At 40.5% G+C, this 21,658-nt stretch overlaps 3 protein-coding genes across 7 annotated transcripts; all 3 read right to left on the reverse strand.

Annotated features, from left to right (window-relative positions):
- Positions 1–812: 812 nt before the first annotated feature.
- Positions 813–6,166, reverse strand: LOC135642341 (alpha-amylase isozyme 3C-like). 5 transcript variants are annotated; one of them, XM_065158449.1, is made up of 7 exons: positions 5,871–6,165; positions 4,933–5,003; positions 4,698–4,827; positions 2,378–2,466; positions 2,171–2,303; positions 1,270–2,075; positions 813–1,197 (listed from the first exon to the last, which is right to left on the reverse strand). In XM_065158449.1, exons 4-7 carry the CDS (start codon positions 2,435–2,437, stop codon positions 946–948), a joined length of 1,251 nt encoding a protein of 416 aa, XP_065014521.1. In that variant the 5' UTR covers positions 2,438–2,466; positions 4,698–4,827; positions 4,933–5,003; positions 5,871–6,165; the 3' UTR covers positions 813–945. The 5 variants fall into 5 exon arrangements, with proteins under 5 accessions (XP_065014521.1, XP_065014516.1, XP_065014507.1 ...); XM_065158444.1 differs by having other exon boundaries at positions 4,698–5,003; XM_065158435.1 differs by having other exon boundaries at positions 4,933–6,165.
- A 6,039-nt stretch (positions 6,167–12,205) lies between these two features.
- LOC135642357 (alpha-amylase isozyme 3C-like) lies at positions 12,206–15,858 on the reverse strand. Its single transcript, XM_065158457.1, has 4 exons — positions 13,771–15,858; positions 13,564–13,696; positions 12,663–13,468; positions 12,206–12,590 (listed from the first exon to the last, which is right to left on the reverse strand). Exons 1-4 carry the CDS (start codon positions 13,828–13,830, stop codon positions 12,339–12,341), a joined length of 1,251 nt encoding a protein of 416 aa, XP_065014529.1. The 5' UTR covers positions 13,831–15,858; the 3' UTR covers positions 12,206–12,338.
- A 12-nt stretch (positions 15,859–15,870) lies between these two features.
- Positions 15,871–21,296, reverse strand: LOC135672014 (cell division control protein 2 homolog 1-like). Its single transcript, XM_065180469.1, has 5 exons — positions 20,957–21,296; positions 20,720–20,752; positions 20,438–20,622; positions 17,117–17,237; positions 15,871–16,110 (listed from the first exon to the last, which is right to left on the reverse strand). The coding sequence occupies exons 2-5, from the start codon at positions 20,726–20,728 to the stop codon at positions 15,871–15,873; spliced, it is 555 nt and encodes a 184-aa protein (XP_065036541.1). The 5' UTR covers positions 20,729–20,752; positions 20,957–21,296.
- Between the last annotated feature and the right edge of the window lie 362 nt (positions 21,297–21,658).

Genomic DNA, 21,658 nt, shown 5'->3' on the forward strand with positions numbered 1-21,658 from the left:
TTTATGATTGCACTATCCGTGGGCTATAATGGATCAAGTTTGGCAATACTGTATCTATGAAAATTCCTATATGCTTAATAACTTGTTAATATTAAATAGCAAAGGCACCAGTAAAAATATCAAAATTAATCCTAATTAAACTTTTAATGATCAAAATAATATCATCCATGTGGATCTGTTTTAGATATGACATAAATCTAGCAACAGTTCTCAGGCAAAGAAAGAAAAATAATGAGAAGATAACAAAAAATTACCTGTAAAATTATGTATGAATCTCCAGAGTAGAATTTACCATAATCAGAGTTTGGTATAGGCACTGGTTGAAAGTTCTCAATACGCCATATTTCTGTTCCTCTATGTGGTGTTAAGTAAATGCTCACATTAAAAAAATAAAAGATACTACAAAAAAAACTATTTGAAGAGTAAAAGAACAGCTAAAAAATTTGTGCAACCAATAGTGACAATAACTTGCCCAAATGGTGCATTTTATAACATTTCTTATAAGGATACACTTTGTGTCCAACTCCCTGAAACGCAGGATCAGCATATTTTGTAGAACTAGACATTGTATGCTGAAATATTTTATACTACGACAATGGAACAAGACGTCTTCACAATTTCAGAATGTGCTCAGAACACTGAATAATTGAAAAAAGCTGCACTCAGCAGAAGAAAATAACATAATCAATAATCATCTAGAACTAATATGTACTGTGGCCAACTCATCTACAGGTTTTACCATAAAAATTATACAACAGGTTGCTGGTCAACACAAGTCAGCTGTGCAGTAAGCGAATCATTAAACCATCAAATTATATAAAATAGCATTTCTATAACTTTTCTCAAGCAGGATGGATAAATGTACATGTGGGAACACGATATTTTTTTCTTACTTACAACACATACGAGAAAGCGAAAAGTCTCTTCCATGATTCATCATCATCTTCATCTCTTCTCCCACACGCAGTAGTCATTGCCAGAGGCAACGACGTGGAAGTTGGAAGGAACGAGATTCCCCACGTCGTATCTCGAGCCTAGCTTTGTCAATATCTTCCCATCGATCATTGCCATGTAGAGGTCAGCATCAGAGGCCAGAATGTTGAGAGCGCTACCCGAATGAATTCCATTTCGTGTTCTGGTTTTAGCCAACCGAGTTATCTTCTCCTTCAATCCCCAGTCGAACATGTGGTCGTAGAACTGCACGCACGAACATATAATCGTCAGGCTGTGAAACTATTTGAATCGAATGTTAGGCAGAAGCATACTTACGATGGAAGGGACTCCCGGATGCGTGAGTATATAAGCGTAGCCTTGCATGACCTTATCAGAAGGAAAAGGCCACAACCTTTGCGTCGAACCGGTATCGTGGTTGTCGACGAAGGTGATAGCCTTCTCCGGCCACCACCCCATCATGCCGGGCGCCTTCCCCTGGGGATCACGCATCCTCCACAGTTCACCTTCCACGGCAGCTTGTAGTATTCCCTTTGTGGTGAAATCGAAGGCCGTCGCTGGGCCTCCGACCTGCTGAACCCAATTAACCAGCCCTTGGCGGTTGCCGTTCTGATCGTATGCTGGCTTCCCATCGTTTCCGTAAGCTAATGAATTCCAGATCTCAGCCACCACGAAGTTTGGCTGCGTCTGTTCGACGTAGATCTTGGCGATGCTTGAGGAGTAACCCTTGGCAAAGTCAAGCCTCCACCCGTCGAAGCCGATGTCAGTCTTGAGCCAATTCAGCCAGTCCGTGAGCTCACGCTGGACCTGCGTGTTGAGGTGGTCGATGTCGGGAGCCGCCGCGAAGCCCTCGCCGGTGTCGAGGTTGCCGGTGCCGTCGGAGTACTGTGTGTCGTCCCTACAGATCATGTGTGGACCCCAGTCGAGGCGGGCATCATCGGTTCCGCCTTCGAAGATGCACCATATGCCTCTCCCGTCTTGCTTGTCTGCGCAACGATGGTTGATGACGATGTCGGCCACGCATTTGACTCCCTTGTCGTGGAAAGCGCCGATCAGCGCCTTCAACTCATCCTGATTCCCATACTTGGAAGCACCCAAGTCGTAGAGCCGCCCCGGCATGTAACCTGAGAGGAGAAGTGTCACAGAATAGTTTAGACCAAGGCCGACTCGGTCAACATGTGAGAGTGATCACGACGGCAAATACGAATCACGGAACGACCTTGAACGCCGACAGAGTGCGAGGGCGGAGGCAGCCAGACGTGGGTGACTCCAGCGTTGGCTATATCAGAGACTTTGTCTTTCAAGAAGTTATACCAACCGCCTTGTTGCCTCCACGACTCCCAGTTGAAGCCCTGCAACGTATTCGTTTCTTTTACTGTAAACGCGATGAAGGACGAAGGAAAGAAATGGATCTATTTATCTCTACCTGGAAGAGTATCTGGGACTGAGCCAAGTTCGGAACGACAAGAAACAGAAGCAGAAACATCCAAGGACCAAGTGATTTCACTTTCAGATCTGAAAAAAAAGAGGATGCAAACGAATTATAAACAGATATCTACATGAAAAGAAACAAAATAACAAGTCACCATACACCACAAAAACATATCAAACCCTAGACATCTCGGACAGCTCAAGCACACGCAATGCATCTCTCAAACGAGAAACAACCTCGTATGATGATCTTTGATTGTTTCCCCAAACAAGCTAAATATTTCACAGCAAACCTAATTTAGGATAATGACACAAGTATGAAGACCAACTAATCGTTAAAAGTTGTGTTTAGATCCCCAAACAAGCTAAATATTTCACAGAAACCTTATTCACTGCCTCAGCCCCCCTAAAACGTTTAAAGTTGTGTTTAGATCCGACCCGACTTGCTAGCGGGTCTGTATACTCGACCCATAATTCCGCCAGTCAAATTAAACGGGTCGGATCATTTCATTCGATGGTTACGGATCGAGATCCAGCAGACATGAGCTGATCCGCTCTTCTGTTTGGATCTAGCTAAATGCACAATTAAAAGAAACGCCGTTAACTATATCTCTTTTAAGCTTCTCCTCCTCTTTCTCGTTCTAGTCAACAACCACACCACCGACGTTCCACTTCCATACATTTGATGGGAGGAACATCGAGTTCCTCCTCCTCGTTCGACTCAGTTCTTCAATGATTGCCTCCAAAACCAGCTTGGTTTCATGGGTCAACGGGCTGGGTGGCGCCCGTTCCCTCCACTTTTATGTGATTATTTTGTGCTCCTCTCAGATGTTGTTACATGCACGTTTCTCCTATCCCTTTCCATTGTTTCATGACAAAATAATATGTGCAGTCGAGCATCTTTGCTGACAACTCCTTTTCATCTTGACTGGGAAATTGGGTCCGAGACAAATTAAGTTGTGTATATACGATGAAGCATGAGTTGTAAGAGAGAGGTATAGATAAGATTCATAATGTTTGAGTGTTGGTGCATTCAATAATGAAGAAATCGAACGCGATATTGAGATGCATTATTACTTTGATCATTGGCATCGATGAGGCCATCTGAGAGGAGACATAAACCATGTTATTTAATCCCTCCCCTTTTTTTCTCTCAAGTAAAACGATTAGTATATTGCATGGTGTCAATCAACCTTATGCATGCATGCACGTACTTACGGAAAGCTTCCCTTTTGATTCGTTAATGAAGATTAGTGTTAGCTTATTCCAACAATACACTAACATCTCCTCTTAAAATAATTTCGAATAAATGCAAATTCTTCGCAATAATCAGAGTATTTCCTTTTTTTTGGTTTACAATTGGTATGATTAATCATAGTCTCTTCTTTTGAGTGCTAGAATTGAATGCATGCATCTGAAAGCCAAATGAGTGTTAGAATTGAATGCATGCATCTGAAAGCCAAATTTCAAATGCATGCATGCATGCATCTCTACCTGACGTAAAGATATGAGTTATTTTTTCTTTTGGTCGACACTAGAGATGATTTGTGGGCCAAAAATCCACAACTATTTGCATCGCATAGTAACATTGATAAGATATGAATTGCTCCTAGTCATTTCTTGCTTTACAAATGATTCCACTCCACATGTGCATCACATGCATATCCCAGTCCTCGCCCGAGTCACTCCAGATCGATTCTCGATTGGCGACTCGCCGGCCCAGTCCTCGCCCAAGTCGCTCCAGATTGATTACCGACTAACAACTCGCCATTGAGGGGTCTAGGGAAGATCAATGTATGTAACCTTATCTTTAAATATGAAGCCTCCAATACGGGTCTAGGGAGGGTCAATGTACGTAGTCTTACTTTTAAATATTTAAATAAGTTGTTTCCATGACTCTAACCCTAGTCTTCCAAGTTGTAAAGAAGCAATCTTACCTTGGTATAACGGTAAACTCTAAACTTCTGAATTTCCAAATGCTACGGTTGCTACCATCAAGCTTGCATACTACTCATCCATGCTAGATTATCTAGTTTAATAAATCATCTTTAAAAAACATTATGCATTCCAATGCACAGAAACACTCATATATAGATCAAGTTAGAAAAGCCTTTCTATGCATATGAAACATTTCTTAGATACCACTTTTACCAAATAATCATACCACAATTATGATATGTCAGCTACACATGTGATGTAGAACAAGTTCACGATGAGTAGAGGAGACTTTTTTATTTGACAATAGAAGAAGGGAAGATAGCGGAAGGACAATAATCATAAAATGAAATGAAAGAAATGGTAACTAATAGACTCACTTTCTCTCGACTAGTCAAGTTCCAATCTTCCAGCAGTTCATAACCATGATACATTTTGGTCACATAGGTAACTCATGTTCAGTTAGGCTGAAAGAACGAGGAATGGAACGAATCCATGATTTGATTTATTCTGCAACTCATGGAATAATTATCAAGTAATTGATATAGCAAGTGGTAGTTGATTTTCGTGGTAATAGTTAACCAAAGTGAAAACTAAAAAATACTTGGAATTCACATTTTGATAGCCACCATCCTAATTCAGGACAAAGTGAACACTCTCAGTATCATTGTCTATGTTGTTGACACCTGAATAGATTAAAAAAAGTGAAAGTCTCTGAAAATAATAGGCATCAAGTGAGGTCAAAATGGCAAATCAAAAGATTAATAGGCATAAAGCTATGATGATTGCACAAATGGGAGAAAGAATACCTAACCACATTCTGAAATACATATATGAATAAGGTGACACAGAGCAAGAGAATAACAAAAGTAGAACAGACAGTCGTTAAAACCAATGATCAGATATCGGAATACATATAGAACACAAACATAAGAATTTAATATATTATACAACAAAATATGATCAAACCACACATCTTTAAGTGATCTAGCAACCTCCGACTAAATCCATCCAATGATCCAAAGAAAGGCTTTTGGCAAAGCCCAGAAGGTTAAACATGCCAAAGAAAAAGCGTCGCGGGGATACCAAAATCGCTCATACGGCTCACACCCAACATATCACTGGAACCATGAAAAAGCGCAATTGAATACCTAGCAACCGCAATTACGATCTTGCCAAATCATCATATGTCGAACATTTTGTGTTCGACCATGTAAATAACACAAGGAAGTAAAGAGATTGCATTATAGCGTGAAAGAAAAAGGAAGGAAAGCGGGTTAATACTGAAAAACCAAAATCGATTTCTTCGACCCAATCTGAAGAAGCGTACCGATGTAAACATACAATGAACTTCGGAAGAAGAGCCCGCGAGCAAGTAGACGAAATAGAGGGGCAAATCACCGCCAACTCCCAATCGAGAAAACAAAACATCTCAAGAAGCAACAAAAACCCACATGCAATTCTTGCTCCCTTCCCCACTCCCCTCCAAGAAAAGATCAAAATCGAAACGGTTGAGCAATCAAAGGGGGAACAGGAACAAGAAAAGATCGTGCCTTTCGAGGGTGCGAAGAGGCTCGAGCGAGGAAGATCGGAGACGAAGAGCATAATAGCACCGTAATCTTCTTCCCTTCTTCTTTTCTTCACCACTGACACTGCTCGTTCTCGCACTCTGAGATGTCTTTCTCCTCTCCACAGCCTTACATTTATGGTCCATTTCCTCCAGACGTGGGGTCCGTCCCGTAGCTCTGCTTCGCGCTTTCGTCAAGCAAGCAAGCAAGCAAGGGATGCGTGGGTCGCGCCAACCCGCGCGCCTCACGCGCGGCCAAACCGCCCGCGTCCCACGCGCGCGGCCAGCCCGAACGCGCCGAGCGTCTCGGCCACTCGGCCCCACGCGCGCGGCCATCCCACCGCCTGGGCCCCTCGGTCCCACGCGCGCGGCCAACCCGCACGCCTCACGCGCGGCTAACCCGCACGCCTCACGCGCGGCCAAACCGCCCGCGTCCCACGCGCGCGGCCAAACCGCCCGCGTCCCATGCGCGCGGCCAGCCCGACCGCGCCGAGCGTCTCGGCCACTCGGCCCCACGCGCGCGGCCATCCCGCGCGCCTCGGCTCCTCGGTCCCACGCGCGCGACCAGCCCGCGCGTCTCGGCTGCTCGGCCACAAGCGCCTCGACCCCTCGGTCCCACGCGCGCGACCAGCCTGCCCGCGCCGAACACCTCGGCCACAGTCTACCCGAGACCTCCTCGGCCATAGCATGCCCGAGAGCTCCTCGGCCACAGCCTACCCGAGACCTCCTCGGCCACGGCTTGCCCGAGACTTCCTCTATGCATGCACAAGTAGCTCCTCGGCCACAGCATGCATAAGGAGAGATATGGCGTCGCCTGAGAGACTTGGCCCATGCATAAGGAGAGATATGGCGTCGCTTGAGAGACTTGGCCCATGCGCAGCCAGCAAGCAGCCTCGCTGCCTCGGCCACTCGGCCTCATGCAAACACGCTGCCTTGCTGCCTCGCTGCCTCGGCCACTCGGCCTCGTGCGCAGCCAGCACGCAGCCTCGCTGCCTCGGCCACTCGGCCTCATGCGCAGCCAACACGCTGCCTCGGCCCCTCGGCCTCGTTCGCAGCCAGCAAGCGGCCTCGCTGCCTCGGCCACTCGGCCTCATGCTCAGCCAACACGCTGCCTCGGCCCCTGAGCCCCATGCGCAGCAAGCACTACGCTACCTCGGCCCCTTGCGCAGCCTGCCTGCGCCGAGCCCACCTCAGCGCGGCCTGCCCGCCTGAGCAGCAACCCCTCGGTCGCAGCCTGCCTGCGCCGAATGCCTCGGCTCTCCGGCTTTACGCCACCCGAGACCATGCCTGCGCGGCCTGCCCGCCTGCGTCGTGCTACTCGGCTCTCCGGCTTTACGCCACCCGAGACCACGCCTGCGCGGCCTGCCCGCCTGCGTTGTGCTCCTCGGCTCTCCGGCTTTACGCCACCCGAGACCACGCCTGCGCGGCCTGCCCGCCTGCGTCGTGCTCCTCGGCTCTCCGGCTTTACGCCACCCGAGACCACGCCTGCGCGGCCTGCCCGCCTGCGTCGTGCTCCTCGGCTCTCCGGCTTTACGCCACCCGAGACCACGCCTGCGCGGCCTGCCCGCCTGCATCGTGCTCCTCGGCTCTCCGGCTTTACGCCACCCGAGACCACGCCTGCGCGGCCCGCCTGCGTCGTGCTCCTCGGCTCTTCGGCTTTACGCCACCCGAGACCACGCCTGCGCGGCCTGCCCGCCTGCACCGTGCTCTTCGGCTTTACGCCACCCGAGACCACGCCTGCGCGGCCCGCCTGCATCGTGCTCCTCGGCTCTCCGGCTTTACGCCACCCGAGACCACACCTGCGCGGCCTGCCTCGGCTCTCCGGCTTTACGCCACCCGAGACCACACCTGCGCGGCCTGCCTCGGCTCTCCGGCTTTACGCCACCCGAGACCACGCCTGCGCGGCCTGCCCGCCTGCGTCGTGCTCCTCGGCTCTCCGGCTCCCTACAGATCATATATATACATACATACATATATATATATATATATATATACATACATACATACATATATATATATATACATATATATATATATATATATGATTGCATTGAAGCAGTTGTTACATGCTGGGATAAGCTATTTCTTATTTTTATTTTCTATTGGTGCAATGATGTCCCCTGTAAGAAAATTATTTTGGATCAGAATTTTGGTTATTATTTTTATTACACTATAAAGAGATGATGCAGTGTGTTCTAACGATATGATTGAAAATGATTTAAGCTGCTAAAGCATTTTAGTGTTTGGATAATGAACCAAATTTGAGTCTAATCTAATTTTAATATGATATACCTGAATTTAAGCCGATAATTGATTACTAAACTCTTAAATCAACCCAATCCACTTAATATAGATTAAGGTACATGTTATGTTTGGAAGACATTGACAAGTCAAAACCTAGTTAACAAGTTGATCCTCCTAATAACTTATCGTTCTATCGACAAGTGATAGTCGAATTGGAAGACATATAAACTTAATTAATCATACATGGTTTCTTAATGCCCAATGATCTTGAATGTAATGATTCCCAAACCACTTATAAAAGAGACTCCCAAGATATACATTTTGAAAATTCACCTTTTTTGTCTTGTTGATTAATTTGCCCAATCCGTTTGATCTGAATAGTCTTAGGCTTTTTAACCTTGGGAACTGATTTGATTATCGAAAAAATCATTTTCGAAAATATCCCTAACTTAGTCTTGCAAGATTATGCATCATCGAATCTTAAGTAAAAAACTAGATAATCTTGGAATAAGCCTTAGTTGGATTTGACTCATCTCTCCAACTTGGACAATCAAAATCTGACTTAATAGATTAGTATTAGAAGGAGGGATGCTAAGCATGTCTCGAGAAAATTTTACGAGACCATTAAAGTCAAACTCGGATGAGGCTAACCAATTAAATATACTTAACGATCCAAGAGGGCCGAGCTCGATGGCGTCGAATGCTCCTTTATCAAACCCCTTGGTTTCGGTTCTCCAAGGGTTTGATCATACTCCTATCCTATAACTTTCTAATTGCCAACTTTTTTGCTGACTATTCTAGGATCCACCAATTAACCCACCTCTTTTCCAACCTGCAGCTCCATTTGCCCAAACTATCACCATTCCTATTAGTACGTTTTATAGTCTAACTTAGCAAGTCTAGTTCTTGATAGGGGTATTCTAGTCTCTTGCTCTATATCTCTCCTAACGAACCTAATTATTGTAGTAAGGAACACATTAAAATCCCCATACCCCTCATTTCCTTACTCTAGTGCTTCCACTCATCCTTACCCCTAGCATGATGGCAGAGTCAGGCCCACCGATGGTCGAGCCACAACCAGAAATTTGCTCTCTAATTCACCCCCTAAAAGTTCCACCTCCTCAACCAGACTAGGATGCTAAGGTCAATGGCTCGAGAATATTAAAAGAGATATAAGACAGGAAAAGTAACCTGAAATTGACACCTATCTTAAGTCCCCAATTGTCAAGAGCATGGAAGAGTCTATTCCAACTTCCAAGGCTGACATTATTTTAGGTGGCAACTCTTTTATGTGCTAAACTTTTCCAACCACTCTTAGCGGTGTAGCAAGGAAATGGTTTTCAAAGTTTTCACCTAAATTCATCTCATCTTTTGGATAACTAGTAAAAGAGATTTAGTTTAATTTTATTTGCTATAAGATACTAAAGAAACCAACTATTTCTAAGAGAAACCAACTATCTTGCTCTTAGAATTTCAACAAATGAACAAGGAGTTCCTCGCTAGTTATACAAAAAGATTTCATGATGAAGTTAGACCGGTGGCTCACCTAAATCCATCTGTTCTGATTAACGCTTATATCGACAATTATCAACTTTTGAAGTTCTTTTATTTAGTTATCATACAACTGCTGACCATTTTTCTAGAGCTCCTGCAGGAGACCAATCGTTATATCATAGTATAATCCATAATTATAGGAAAAAGGAACTCTGAACCTAAGAAAGCCTCAAGGAGAGGAGTTCATGAGTGGGCAATTTGGAGTGCCCCCTATAATGACAAACCAAGGCTTGATTGGGCACCCCCTTGTAGAGATTTTACGCCACTAAATACGTTGCATACCGAAGTGTTCGTGCAGATAAAAGAGAAGAGGTTTCTTCACACCCGCCACTCTTAACGGGATCCTTCAACTCGTCTAAGCCATTCAAAATACTATTACTCATATCAAGATTATGGGCATGACACAAAAGATTATTATGATTTAAAATTATAGATCAAGGAGCTCATCTAGAAGGGGAAGCTTAACCATTACTTACATAAGGTGCGAGAGCCTTTCCCGCAAAGCTCAATTGAGTGTTAGGTGGACCCATATTTAGAGAACCAATTCCACATCCAAAAATAATTATGTCAGGGACCCTCCATATAAAAGATTTTGCCCCTTAGGAGATCCTCCGATTGTGTTTAAGGAAGAAGAGATTGAGCACATTGATCCTCATCATAATGATGCTATGGTGGTCACCTCAAGATCACCAATGTAATGATAAAAAGAATTTTAGTAGACACGGGAAGTTCTGCCAACATATCATATACTATGATGCTTTCTTAAAGATCGGGGTTAAGCGTAAATGACTTCCAACTGATCTCCTCTATACTCATTGGCTTTAGTGAGATTCCATAACTCCCTAGATTTGTATATTACTTTTGGATTTGATGATTTCTCTAAAATTATGAAGATAAAATTTCTAGTCATTCGATATTTTATTCGCCTATAATACAATCATTGGTCACTAACCCTCAATCGTTTGCGTATAGTTATCTTGATTTACTACATGATTTGAAAGTTTTTCACCAACTCTAGGGTTGGAGTAGTCAAGAAAGACTCATGGGAGTCTCGTCATTATTACCTCACCTCTATATAACAACCTTATTTTTCCTTCGAATTGTTGAACTCTATATAAATAATTTTTTTTTATTGTTCCTAGTGAACTCACTCTTCTCACCTTATTAATCCTAATCAACTTGCATCATCTAACCACAATAAATACTAGTTTTCTTTGAATATTTTGTTACATGATATATTTTTTTCATTTTATTCTCTATTAGAGCAATATTTATTTATTTTTTAATCTTTTATTTTATTAAATCTTATTTCTAACCTTCGAAAAATATTAATTTTTTAATCCCAGCACTTTTAAAAATATTATTTTTTTTTTGTCGAATGATGCATCCAAGATAACTAAAATATTACAATATTTTTTTATTCATCTATTTAAAATACATCCTTATTTTTTAATAGTATTTCAAAGATTATATTTCATGTATTTGGTCATGATTCTTCTTAACCTAAAATGCGATGCATGACATAACATAAATCATGGGGATATTTTCCACCTATGACAAGAACATTTGTTTATTACTAACGTACAATCCTAATACTACAAATCATTATATCATACATATCTTTTATCAAATTAATATAATTATTTAGTATATTTCCTTTTTACATATGAAACTAATGTAGTAATGGATATGGATCACCTTTTGGGAATCTTTTATGATTGCACTATCCGTGGGCTATAATGGATCAAGTTTGGCAATACTGTATCTATGAAAATTCCTATATGCTTAATAACTTGTTAATATTAAATAGCAAAGGCACCAGTAAAAATATCAAAATTAATCCTAATTAAACTTTTAATGATCAAAATAATATCATCCATGTGGATCTGTTTTAGATATGACATAAATCTAGCAACAGTTCTCAGGCAAAGAAAGAAAAATAATGAGAAGATAACAAAAAATTACCTGTAAAATTATGTATGAATCTCCAGAGTAGAATTTACCATAATCAGAGTTTGGTATAGGCACTGGTTGAAAGTTCTCAATACGCCATATTTCTGTTCCTCTATGTGGTGTTAAGTAAATGCTCACATTAAAAAAATAAAAGATACTACAAAAAAAACTATTTGAAGAGTAAAAGAACAGCTAAAAAATTTGTGCAACCAATAGTGACAATAACTTGCCCAAATGGTGCATTTTATAACATTTCTTATAAGGATACACTTTGTGTCCAACTCCCTGAAACGCAGGATCAGCATATTTTGTAGAACTAGACATTGTATGCTGAAATATTTTATACTACGACAATGGAACAAGACGTCTTCACAATTTCAGAATGTGCTCAGAACACTGAATAATTGAAAAAAGCTGCACTCAGCAGAAGAAAATAACATAATCAATAATCATCTAGAACTAATATGTACTGTGGCCAACTCATCTACAGGTTTTACCATAAAAATTATACAACAGGTTGCTGGTCAACACAAGTCAGCTGTGCAGTAAGCGAATCATTAAACCATCAAATTATATAAAATAGCATTTCTATAACTTTTCTCAAGCAGGATGGATAAATGTACATGTGGGAACACGATATTTTTTTCTTACTTACAACACATACGAGAAAGCGAAAAGTCTCTTCCATGATTCATCATCATCTTCATCTCTTCTCCCACACGCAGTAGTCATTGCCAGAGGCAACGACGTGGAAGTTGGAAGGAACGAGATTCCCCACGTCGTATCTCGAGCCTAGCTTTGTCAATATCTTCCCATCGATCATTGCCATGTAGAGGTCAGCATCAGAGGCCAGAATGTTGAGAGCGCTACCCGAATGAATTCCATTTCGTGTTCTGGTTTTAGCCAACCGAGTTATCTTCTCCTTCAATCCCCAGTCGAACATGTGGTCGTAGAACTGCACGCACGAACATATAATCGTCAGGCTGTGAAACTATTTGAATCGAATGTTAGGCAGAAGCATACTTACGATGGAAGGGACTCCCGGATGCGTGAGTATATAAGCGTAGCCTTGCATGACCTTATCAGAAGGAAAAGGCCACAACCTTTGCGTCGAACCGGTATCGTGGTTGTCGACGAAGGTGACAGCCTTCTCCGGCCACCACCCCATCATGCCGGGCGCCTTCCCCTGGGGATCACGCATCCTCCACAGTTCACCTTCCACGGCAGCTTGTAGTATTCCCTTTGTGGTGAAATCGAAGGCCGTCGCTGGGCCTCCGACCTGCTGAACCCAATTAACCAGCCCTTGGCGGTTGCCGTTCTGATCGTATGCTGGCTTCCCATCGTTTCCGTAAGCTAATGAATTCCAGATCTCAGCCACCACGAAGTTTGGCTGCGTCTGTTCGACGTAGATCTTGGCGATGCTTGAGGAGTAACCCTTGGCAAAGTCAAGCCTCCACCCGTCGAAGCCGATGTCAGTCTTGAGCCAATTCAGCCAGTCCGTGAGCTCACGCTGGACCTGCGTGTTGAGGTGGTCGATGTCGGGAGCCGCCGCGAAGCCCTCGCCGGTGTCGAGGTTGCCGGTGCCGTCGGAGTACTGTGTGTCGTCCCTACAGATCATGTGTGGACCCCAGTCGAGGCGGGCATCATCGGTTCCGCCTTCGAAGATGCACCATATGCCTCTCCCGTCTTGCTTGTCTGCGCAACGATGGTTGATGACGATGTCGGCCACGCATTTGACTCCCTTGTCGTGGAAAGCGCCGATCAGCGCCTTCAACTCATCCTGATTCCCATACTTGGAAGCACCCAAGTCGTAGAGCCGCCCCGGCATGTAACCTGAGAGGAGAAGTGTCACAGAATAGTTTAGACCAAGGCCGACTCGGTCAACATGTGAGAGTGATCACGACGGCAAATACGAATCACGGAACGACCTTGAACGCCGACAGAGTGCGAGGGCGGAGGCAGCCAGACGTGGGTGACTCCAGCGTTGGCTATATCAGAGACTTTGTCTTTCAAGAAGTTATACCAACCGCCTTGTTGCCTCCACGACTCCCAGTTGAAGCCCTGCAACGTATTCGTTTCTTTTACTGTAAACGCGATGAAGGACGAAGGAAAGAAATGGATCTATTTATCTCTACCTGGAAGAGTATCTGGGACTGAGCCAAGTTCGGAACGACAAGAAACAGAAGCAGAAACATCCAAGGACCAAGTGATTTCACTTTCAGATCTGAAAAAAAAGAGGATGCAAACGAATTATAAACAGATATCTACATGAAAAGAAACAAAATAACAAGTCACCATACACCACAAAAACATATCAAACCCTAGACATCTCGGACAGCTCAAGCACACGCAATGCATCTCTCAAACGAGAAACAACCTCGTATGATGATCTTTGATTGTTTCCCCAAACAAGCTAAATATTTCACAGCAAACCTAATTTAGGATAATGACACAAGTATGAAGACCAACTAATCGTTAAAAGTTGTGTTTAGATCCCCAAACAAGCTAAATATTTCACAGAAACCTTATTCACTGCCTCAGCCCCCCTAAAACGTTTAAAGTTGTGTTTAGATCCGACCCGACTTGCTAGCGGGTCTGTATACTCGACCCATAATTCCGCCAGTCAAATTAAACGGGTCGGATCATTTCATTCGATGGTTACGGATCGAGATCCAGCAGACATGAGCTGATCCGCTCTTCTGTTTGGATCTAGCTAAATGCACAATTAAAAGAAACGCCGTTAACTATATCTCTTTTAAGCTTCTCCTCCTCTTTCTCGTTCTAGTCAACAACCACACCACCGACGTTCCACTTCCATACATTTGATGGGAGGAACATCGAGTTCCTCCTCCTCGTTCGACTCAGTTCTTCAATGATTGCCTCCAAAACCAGCTTGGTTTCATGGGTCAACGGGCTGGGTGGCGCCCGTTCCCTCCACTTTTATGTGATTATTTTGTGCTCCTCTCAGATGTTGTTACATGCACGTTTCTCCTATCCCTTTCCATTGTTTCATGACAAAATAATATGTGCAGTCGAGCATCTTTGCTGACAACTCCTTTTCATCTTGACTGGGAAATTGGGTCCGAGACAAATTAAGTTGTGTATATACGATGAAGCATGAGTTGTAAGAGAGAGGTATAGATAAGATTCATAATGTTTGAGTGTTGGTGCATTCAATAATGAAGAAATCGAACGCGATATTGAGATGCATTATTACTTTGATCATTGGCATCGATGAGGCCATCTGAGAGGAGACATAAACCATGTTATTTAATCCCTCCCCTTTTTTTCTCTCAAGTAAAACGATTAGTATATTGCATGGTGTCAATCAACCTTATGCATGCATGCACGTACTTACGGAAAGCTTCCCTTTTGATTCGTTAATGAAGATTAGTGTTAGCTTATTCCAACAATACACTAACATCTCCTCTTAAAATAATTTCGAATAAATGCAAATTCTTCGCAATAATCAGAGTATTTCCTTTTTTTTGGTTTACAATTGGTATGATTAATCATAGTCTCTTCTTTTGAGTGCTAGAATTGAATGCATGCATCTGAAAGCCAAATGAGTGTTAGAATTGAATGCATGCATCTGAAAGCCAAATTTCAAATGCATGCATGCATGCATCTCTACCTGACGTAAAGATATGAGTTATTTTTTCTTTTGGTCGACACTAGAGATGATTTGTGGGCCAAAAATCCACAACTATTTGCATCGCATAGTAACATTGATAAGATATGAATTGCTCCTAGTCATTTCTTGCTTTACAAATGATTCCACTCCACATGTGCATCACATGCATATCCCAGTCCTCGCCCGAGTCACTCCAGATCGATTCTCGATTGGCGACTCGCCGGCCCAGTCCTCGCCCAAGTCGCTCCAGATTGATTACCGACTAACAACTCGCCATTGAGGGGTCTAGGGAAGATCAATGTATGTAACCTTATCTTTAAATATGAAGCCTCCAATACGGGTCTAGGGAGGGTCAATGTACGTAGTCTTACTTTTAAATATTTAAATAAGTTGTTTCCATGACTCTAACCCTAGTCTTCCAAGTTGTAAAGAAGCAATCTTACCTTGGTATAACGGTAAACTCTAAACTTCTGAATTTCCAAATGCTACGGTTGCTACCATCAAGCTTGCATACTACTCATCCATGCTAGATTATCTAGTTTAATAAATCATCTTTAAAAAACATTATGCATTCCAATGCACAGAAACACTCATATATAGATCAAGTTAGAAAAGAAAAAACAATCAGAATTTGCAAGAAAGAAACATCATCAAATAAATCAACTACCTCATTGGTCAATGTCTGGACAGGAATATCAAATGCCCTACCCAATCCGAAATCGGCAATTTTTATGGTGTTAGTTTGCAGGTCAATCAGCAAATTCCGAGGTTTTAGATCACGGTGAAGAACCCTATGAGAATGGCAGTACTCAATACCACTTAAAATTTGGTATAGAAATTTCTGCAAAAAAGGAAAGTGGTACTTATCAGCCACTAAGATTCTAAAACTGTATAATACTACTTCAACATACACCATACATATTCAATCAGGAACTAAAGGATGCCTAATAAACTAACAAACGTATGAGAGGTGAGCGTTGTTTTTAGCTGCCAACTGAGTACATTGGCCAAAATGATCTTAATTCTTTTCCCATGTGTCTACGTACCAAAAATAAGAAAGCCTATGTTACTATGGTTAGAACAAACATTAATAACTAACTAGTTGCTTGATGTGTGAAAATGATTAGTAACTCATCCCTGAGCCAAGACAATTTGGTAGAGAATAGAATGCTATAATACTTGTAACCCAGGAAGAAACATAAACAGAAAAAATAACAAGTAGATCGTTGAATCAATCTCGAAGGTGAAAATTACTCAAAAAGTAAAACTGAAAGCACTAACTTGAATATAGAGTAAATTAAATTCAATCTTGAGGGATTGAAATTAGCCAATGAAAAATCAAGAACACTCCCTTGAACACAAGGAAAAAGATACCAACTCAAATTCAGATGTGAGGAATGTCTTTAGTCTTTACAAACACCTATATGAGAAAACATTTTAAGAGATAAACTTATAACAAGAGAAAAACATGATTAGTATTTTTACAATAAAGTAGGTTCTTAGAAGACCTGTGACCAGAACAAGAGAAGATAGCTTTAATTGAATGTTTCAGAATACTTAATTGATGAAAAGAAAGATGGTGCACCCTCACATGTGCAGTATTTAGTGGCAGAAAATGTGGTAAGCTAAAGAAGCTCTATGAACAACTCATTTCCAATGCTAAAGACAAGTGAACCATAAATGATTCTATAATATAAAAACACGAGTTATATAAATTAATTGTATTAATTAATCAGAAAATTTTACAAAGTACAACAAGAGACAACATGAAGAGAAGATCAACATACAGTTCTATAGGTATAAGCATTAGAGTTATGAAAATAAGTACTAAGGGAGTGATACCTCACCTTCATTAAACGATGGTCTTCTGAAAATGTTTGACAAGAATCCATGTGCTTCTTCAAGTCCAAGTCCAGATACTCAAAAATTAGATATACACTTCTCTCAGAGACCCCTACATCAAGCAACCTGCTAACGAAAACCCAACTGTTCATACGGTCATGTCATACTATAAAACTAAAACCTACAAAGAATAGCTCTTGGAATGGATGGTAATGAGGAAATTTAAAAATTCATTCTATTACTGATGCAAAATCATTCCAGCACCAAATAAGAAATATTACTAAGACCGGTTACTACATCAAGGATTTTTTTTATTGACCATGGTTATTATTTTTACAGTGAAACTTCAAGATTTAATAGTTTAGTATTTCATCAGAAATTCAGCTTAAATATTCAGACACTAGATTCATATGATTTTTACAGTGTCAGAGTTAACACAATCCACCATCATATACATATTATTGTGACATGGATATAAAATAAGGATTAATCAAACTGATCTACATTATTTTTTTCTGACTGCCTTGTGAATTATCTCACAATTTACTACCACCAACCATTGATCCTTTCAACAAAGAGTCTTTCATTTCAGACTTCAAAGTAATCAGAATTTCAAAAAAGAAGTTGTACGCAATAACAAGATTTGGGTTTGTATAAAGGGGTGGGTAAGGGGAAGAGGAGAATCATGAGTTTCTGCAGTTATCATGTGCCCCTTGGAATAGAAGACTTTTTTTTCTTATAAGATAGTTGTAAAAGCAACCATGGTTTATGGATCAATATGTTGGGCATATAAAACCCTTGCACAACTAATATGACAATGTCAAAGTGGATGTGCTAAATTTCTCTTAGAGAGAGAATAAGAAATATTTTTATCTGTGAAGAATCAAGTATTAACGTAACAAGAAAAATGAGAAAAAATCTTCTAAGATGGTATAGATTTGTTCAATATCAATGTACGAATATTGTGGTCAAAGGAGACGAGAATTAGTAGTGTGAGAAAAGGTAGAGTGAACCGTATGAAAGCCTCACAAGAATAAATAAAAAAATATCTACAATCTCTTGATATAACTATATATAGATTCATACAGCCAACTCCATATATTCAGGTCACTTGGGCTTTTTGTGGTTTTGATTTAGCTACTATAAGCATTAACAGGAATAGTTAGGAAAGACAAAAAAATCAACTATACATTAAATATATTTAGCTTTTGAGAATTTTATTAAATCAAAACCATAAGAAGCACCTCATATCGATGAAGGCTAAGACTAAAGAACTACAGATAGACATAAAAGAAATGACTAAGATATTTTGTGGAGTGCACCAGAAGGCCCAAATTTAATATAAGAATTTACATAGAAAACAGTTTTTGATAACTTCAAATGTCAATGACTAAAAATTGATAATAATGTAGAAACTAGAATCAAAATAATCACTTTACTAAAATTTCAACATCAGATGGATGTACTAAGATTCAGAAAATCTCTTTTTGCAAAAAATCGAGAATGTAAAATCAAAACAGAAAGTTTCCTAACCAGTCAATGTTCAGGTAGAGGAGATTAATATGCAACAATTGTACCATATTCAGAACGAATCTGAAGTTAGATGGTGAAGCAGTTCATAGTAGATAGAGTATGAACAGGTATTCATTTCCCACCTTGGTTACTACAATTGTAACAGAAAGATTCCTAACTTAATTTCCTCATCAACTAAGTTATTATGACGGGAAATATGTGATCCCAAATCTTCAAAACCCCAACAAGGAATGATACTCCTGCCAAATCCAGCAAATCTTGGAGTTCACCATTTGCCAATTTAATTGGTATACTAATACAAAGCAAAGGTATTACTATTGAGGTTATATATTAAAATTATTCAAACAAGGCCATGGTTCGAAGGATCAGCAATCCACCAAGAAATCATCTGGAATCAACTAATGCTATCAACAACAGACTTTCAACATTTATAGGATCCTGCATATTTTATCCCAATCCATCGAGGTTTGAGAAGAACTCATTAGACAGAACATAAATACTATCTTCAACATAAGATGCACAGAAACCCTTTTTTAATCGAACTCTTTCCTATTAAGTTTTTAAGTGCACAAGAATCTTGAACCTACACGAGTATCACTTATGGTTTTCCATGTGGTTTTGGGAGGCAATTAAATTTCAGGTATTGAAACATGAATTTCAGTATAATTTTCCTATACAGTTTTACAAATCATTAAAAATTTGCTGAGTGGTCAAACACTGACAAGGTACAACAACTAAGGAAATGTAGCACTCCACCCAGGAAAAGAATTGAAGGCATTTGATGACACTGACATACAATGATAAACACATTATAGAAACTTCTGGAATAAAGGATCTTTTAACAAACATGGCATGGTCTCATTCACAGTATTCTGTTCTCTTAAGTTCTGAAACTAATTATTTTATTAAATCGGAAAATCAGAAAGACTTAGGAAGAGCTGAAAATTGTAAATTTCATCATCAGGATTCAGCATATATTTTTCTGCAATAATTTCTTTCAATCAGCCAGTATAGTAAAAATATATCGCCAAACGTGATAAAGCAACAGTAAAACTCAATCACTTAGGAAGGTATCAAAATTTTTTATTCACTGTGAATAAATGAAAAGGGAAATTACAAAATCCTAAGCACAAAAAGAAATAAAAATTCGGTAATTTATAGCATGACTCGTTGATAAGCATGCATGATTAAAAAGGTAATTCTTTACCAAACTTTTAAAAGCCTTTATGTGATCTGCAACAGTCTCATTTAATGATCTCAGTTTTCTTTGAGTTACATATCCTATATTGTGCCGAACAATCAGAAGGAATTATGGACACTAGAAAGACTAGGGAAGGTGAAACTAAGTTGCACAATACATGGAGTCACTATGAGTGAAACAGCAACAAGATACCTAAGGAAAGTTTAGAATGTTCATATAAATAAGTAAATTCTTCTCACACATTCAATGCTGGTTATGATAATTAATCTACGTTACCAGAGAGAATTTTCTTCCAACAGAAAACTGGTGTCACAGCAAAAGAAAGCTTAACTCTGGCCATACTTTGCAGTTATTAGTTAGTTAGCTAGGAAGTTTGTTTAATTTGTTTTGCCATGTTACACTTACATCTTGTAATTTGCCTTCTTTAAGCAAAACACAAGATACAAGGAACCCACTTGACAAAAGAAACCTTTCCAATCAAACAAACGCAAAAGCTTGTTCATCTAGTATCTTCGAATTAATCAAAGCCTAGATTCCTAAATCAATGAAGTAAATGAAGACAAAGATGGTTGGGGCAGTTGAGGAGCATAACCTGACTATGTTACAATGATGCATTTCCTTTAATAGTGAGACCTCTCTGATGACAAAGCCGGGGATTCCCTCATCCTCCTCTTTTATCCGGATCTTCTTAATAGCAATCATCTCATTTGTTTGTCGGTCTCGAGCCTTGTAAACGACTCCATACGTCCCTTCACCAATCTTCTCCACCTTCTCATACTGAGATAGCATTTCCACCACATTACCAAAAAAACCCTTACAACTACTATAAATGAGATAATGGCGAAATGGAGCAAGGCAATCAGTGCTAGCTCACCCTTTCCATGTCGAGCACAACTCACGTAACAACCTGGGGTAAAAGTAAAATGGTTTGTCCATCAAATCAAGCAGCCAGTGGTATATAAGAACTCAAAATCCAACAACAGAAATGAACTCAGACAAGAGAAACACTCATCAATGTAGTCCAAAATTGTCAAATCGGATCGGCGCGGGGCACCAAAGAAATCAAATGCGACGGATCGAAACTCTGCATGGGATTCGAGACAAGACACACCAGTCGCAAACGGGTACACTCGAATAGTCGGATAGTACGCCGCGATCGGGAGAAGATGAACCCGAGTTGCTCGTGAAAAATCTGATCCCGAAGCAGCAGCTCGAATCGGAGGGAAGCCGCACGGAGAGATGGAAAGAAATCGATGAATCCGATCGACAACGCACGCAAGAGCAATCAGATTTAGGGTAATGGATCCACCATCGACCTACTGAGTCAGTGTTCCGCCGTGAGGAAGCAGAGCATTAGAGAGAGAGAGAGAGGGATGGGGGGTCGAGGGAGAGAACAGCACAGGCGCGCGCGAGAGAGAATGGAGCAGTTCTCTGTGGATATATATATATATATATATATATATATATATATATATATATATATATATATATATATATATATATATATATATATATATATATATATATATATATTCAAATTAAATTATTGATATCTAAAAATTCTTGATCTTTAATGTGAAAATGTATAATATTTGCTCATGTATATTTTATGTTCAAGTTATTGATATACATGTAAATGTATATTAAAAATATACACTAAAAATATTGGTTAACCTTATAATTTAATTTATGACCTTAGAGAGAAATTTATTATATTATAATTACTAAATCCAGAATCAATCAATATACAAAAATATCTTTAAATCAAACTAAAACTTATCAAATCTGTCCTAAAATTTCTTGTGTCACTTTC

The sequence above is a fragment of the Musa acuminata genome, chromosome BXJ1-4 (genome assembly GCF_036884655.1).
Source record: "Musa acuminata AAA Group cultivar baxijiao chromosome BXJ1-4, Cavendish_Baxijiao_AAA, whole genome shotgun sequence".
In the NCBI taxonomy this organism is placed as follows: domain Eukaryota; kingdom Viridiplantae; phylum Streptophyta; class Magnoliopsida; order Zingiberales; family Musaceae; genus Musa; species Musa acuminata.

Excerpts from the sequence above, each read along its gene's own strand:
- LOC135642341 (XM_065158421.1), bottom strand. The coding sequence starts at position 5,922 with ATGCTCTTCGTCTCCGATCTTCCTCGCTCGAGCCTCTTCGCACCCTCG. Across the intron at positions 2,304-2,377 it reads AGTCCCAGATACTCTTCCAG|GGCTTCAACTGGGAGTCGTG; the intron begins GTAGAGATAAAT and ends AATACGTTGCAG. Across the intron at positions 1,198-1,269 it reads ATCCGGGAGTCCCTTCCATC|TTCTACGACCACATGTTCGA; the intron begins GTAAGTATGCTT and ends TCGTGCGTGCAG.
- LOC135642357 (XM_065158457.1), bottom strand. The coding sequence starts at position 13,830 with ATGTTTCTGCTTCTGTTTCTTGTCGTTCCGAACTTGGCTCAGTCCCAG. Across the intron at positions 13,697-13,770 it reads AGTCCCAGATACTCTTCCAG|GGCTTCAACTGGGAGTCGTG; the intron begins GTAGAGATAAAT and ends AATACGTTGCAG. Across the intron at positions 12,591-12,662 it reads ATCCGGGAGTCCCTTCCATC|TTCTACGACCACATGTTCGA; the intron begins GTAAGTATGCTT and ends TCGTGCGTGCAG.
- LOC135672014 (XM_065180469.1), bottom strand. Across the intron at positions 17,238-20,437 it reads CATCATTGTAACATAGTCAG|GTTGCTTGATGTAGGGGTCT; the intron begins GTTATGCTCCTC and ends TTTCGTTAGCAG. Across the intron at positions 16,111-17,116 it reads AAGACCATCGTTTAATGAAG|AAATTTCTATACCAAATTTT; the intron begins GTGAGGTATCAC and ends CCTTTTTTGCAG.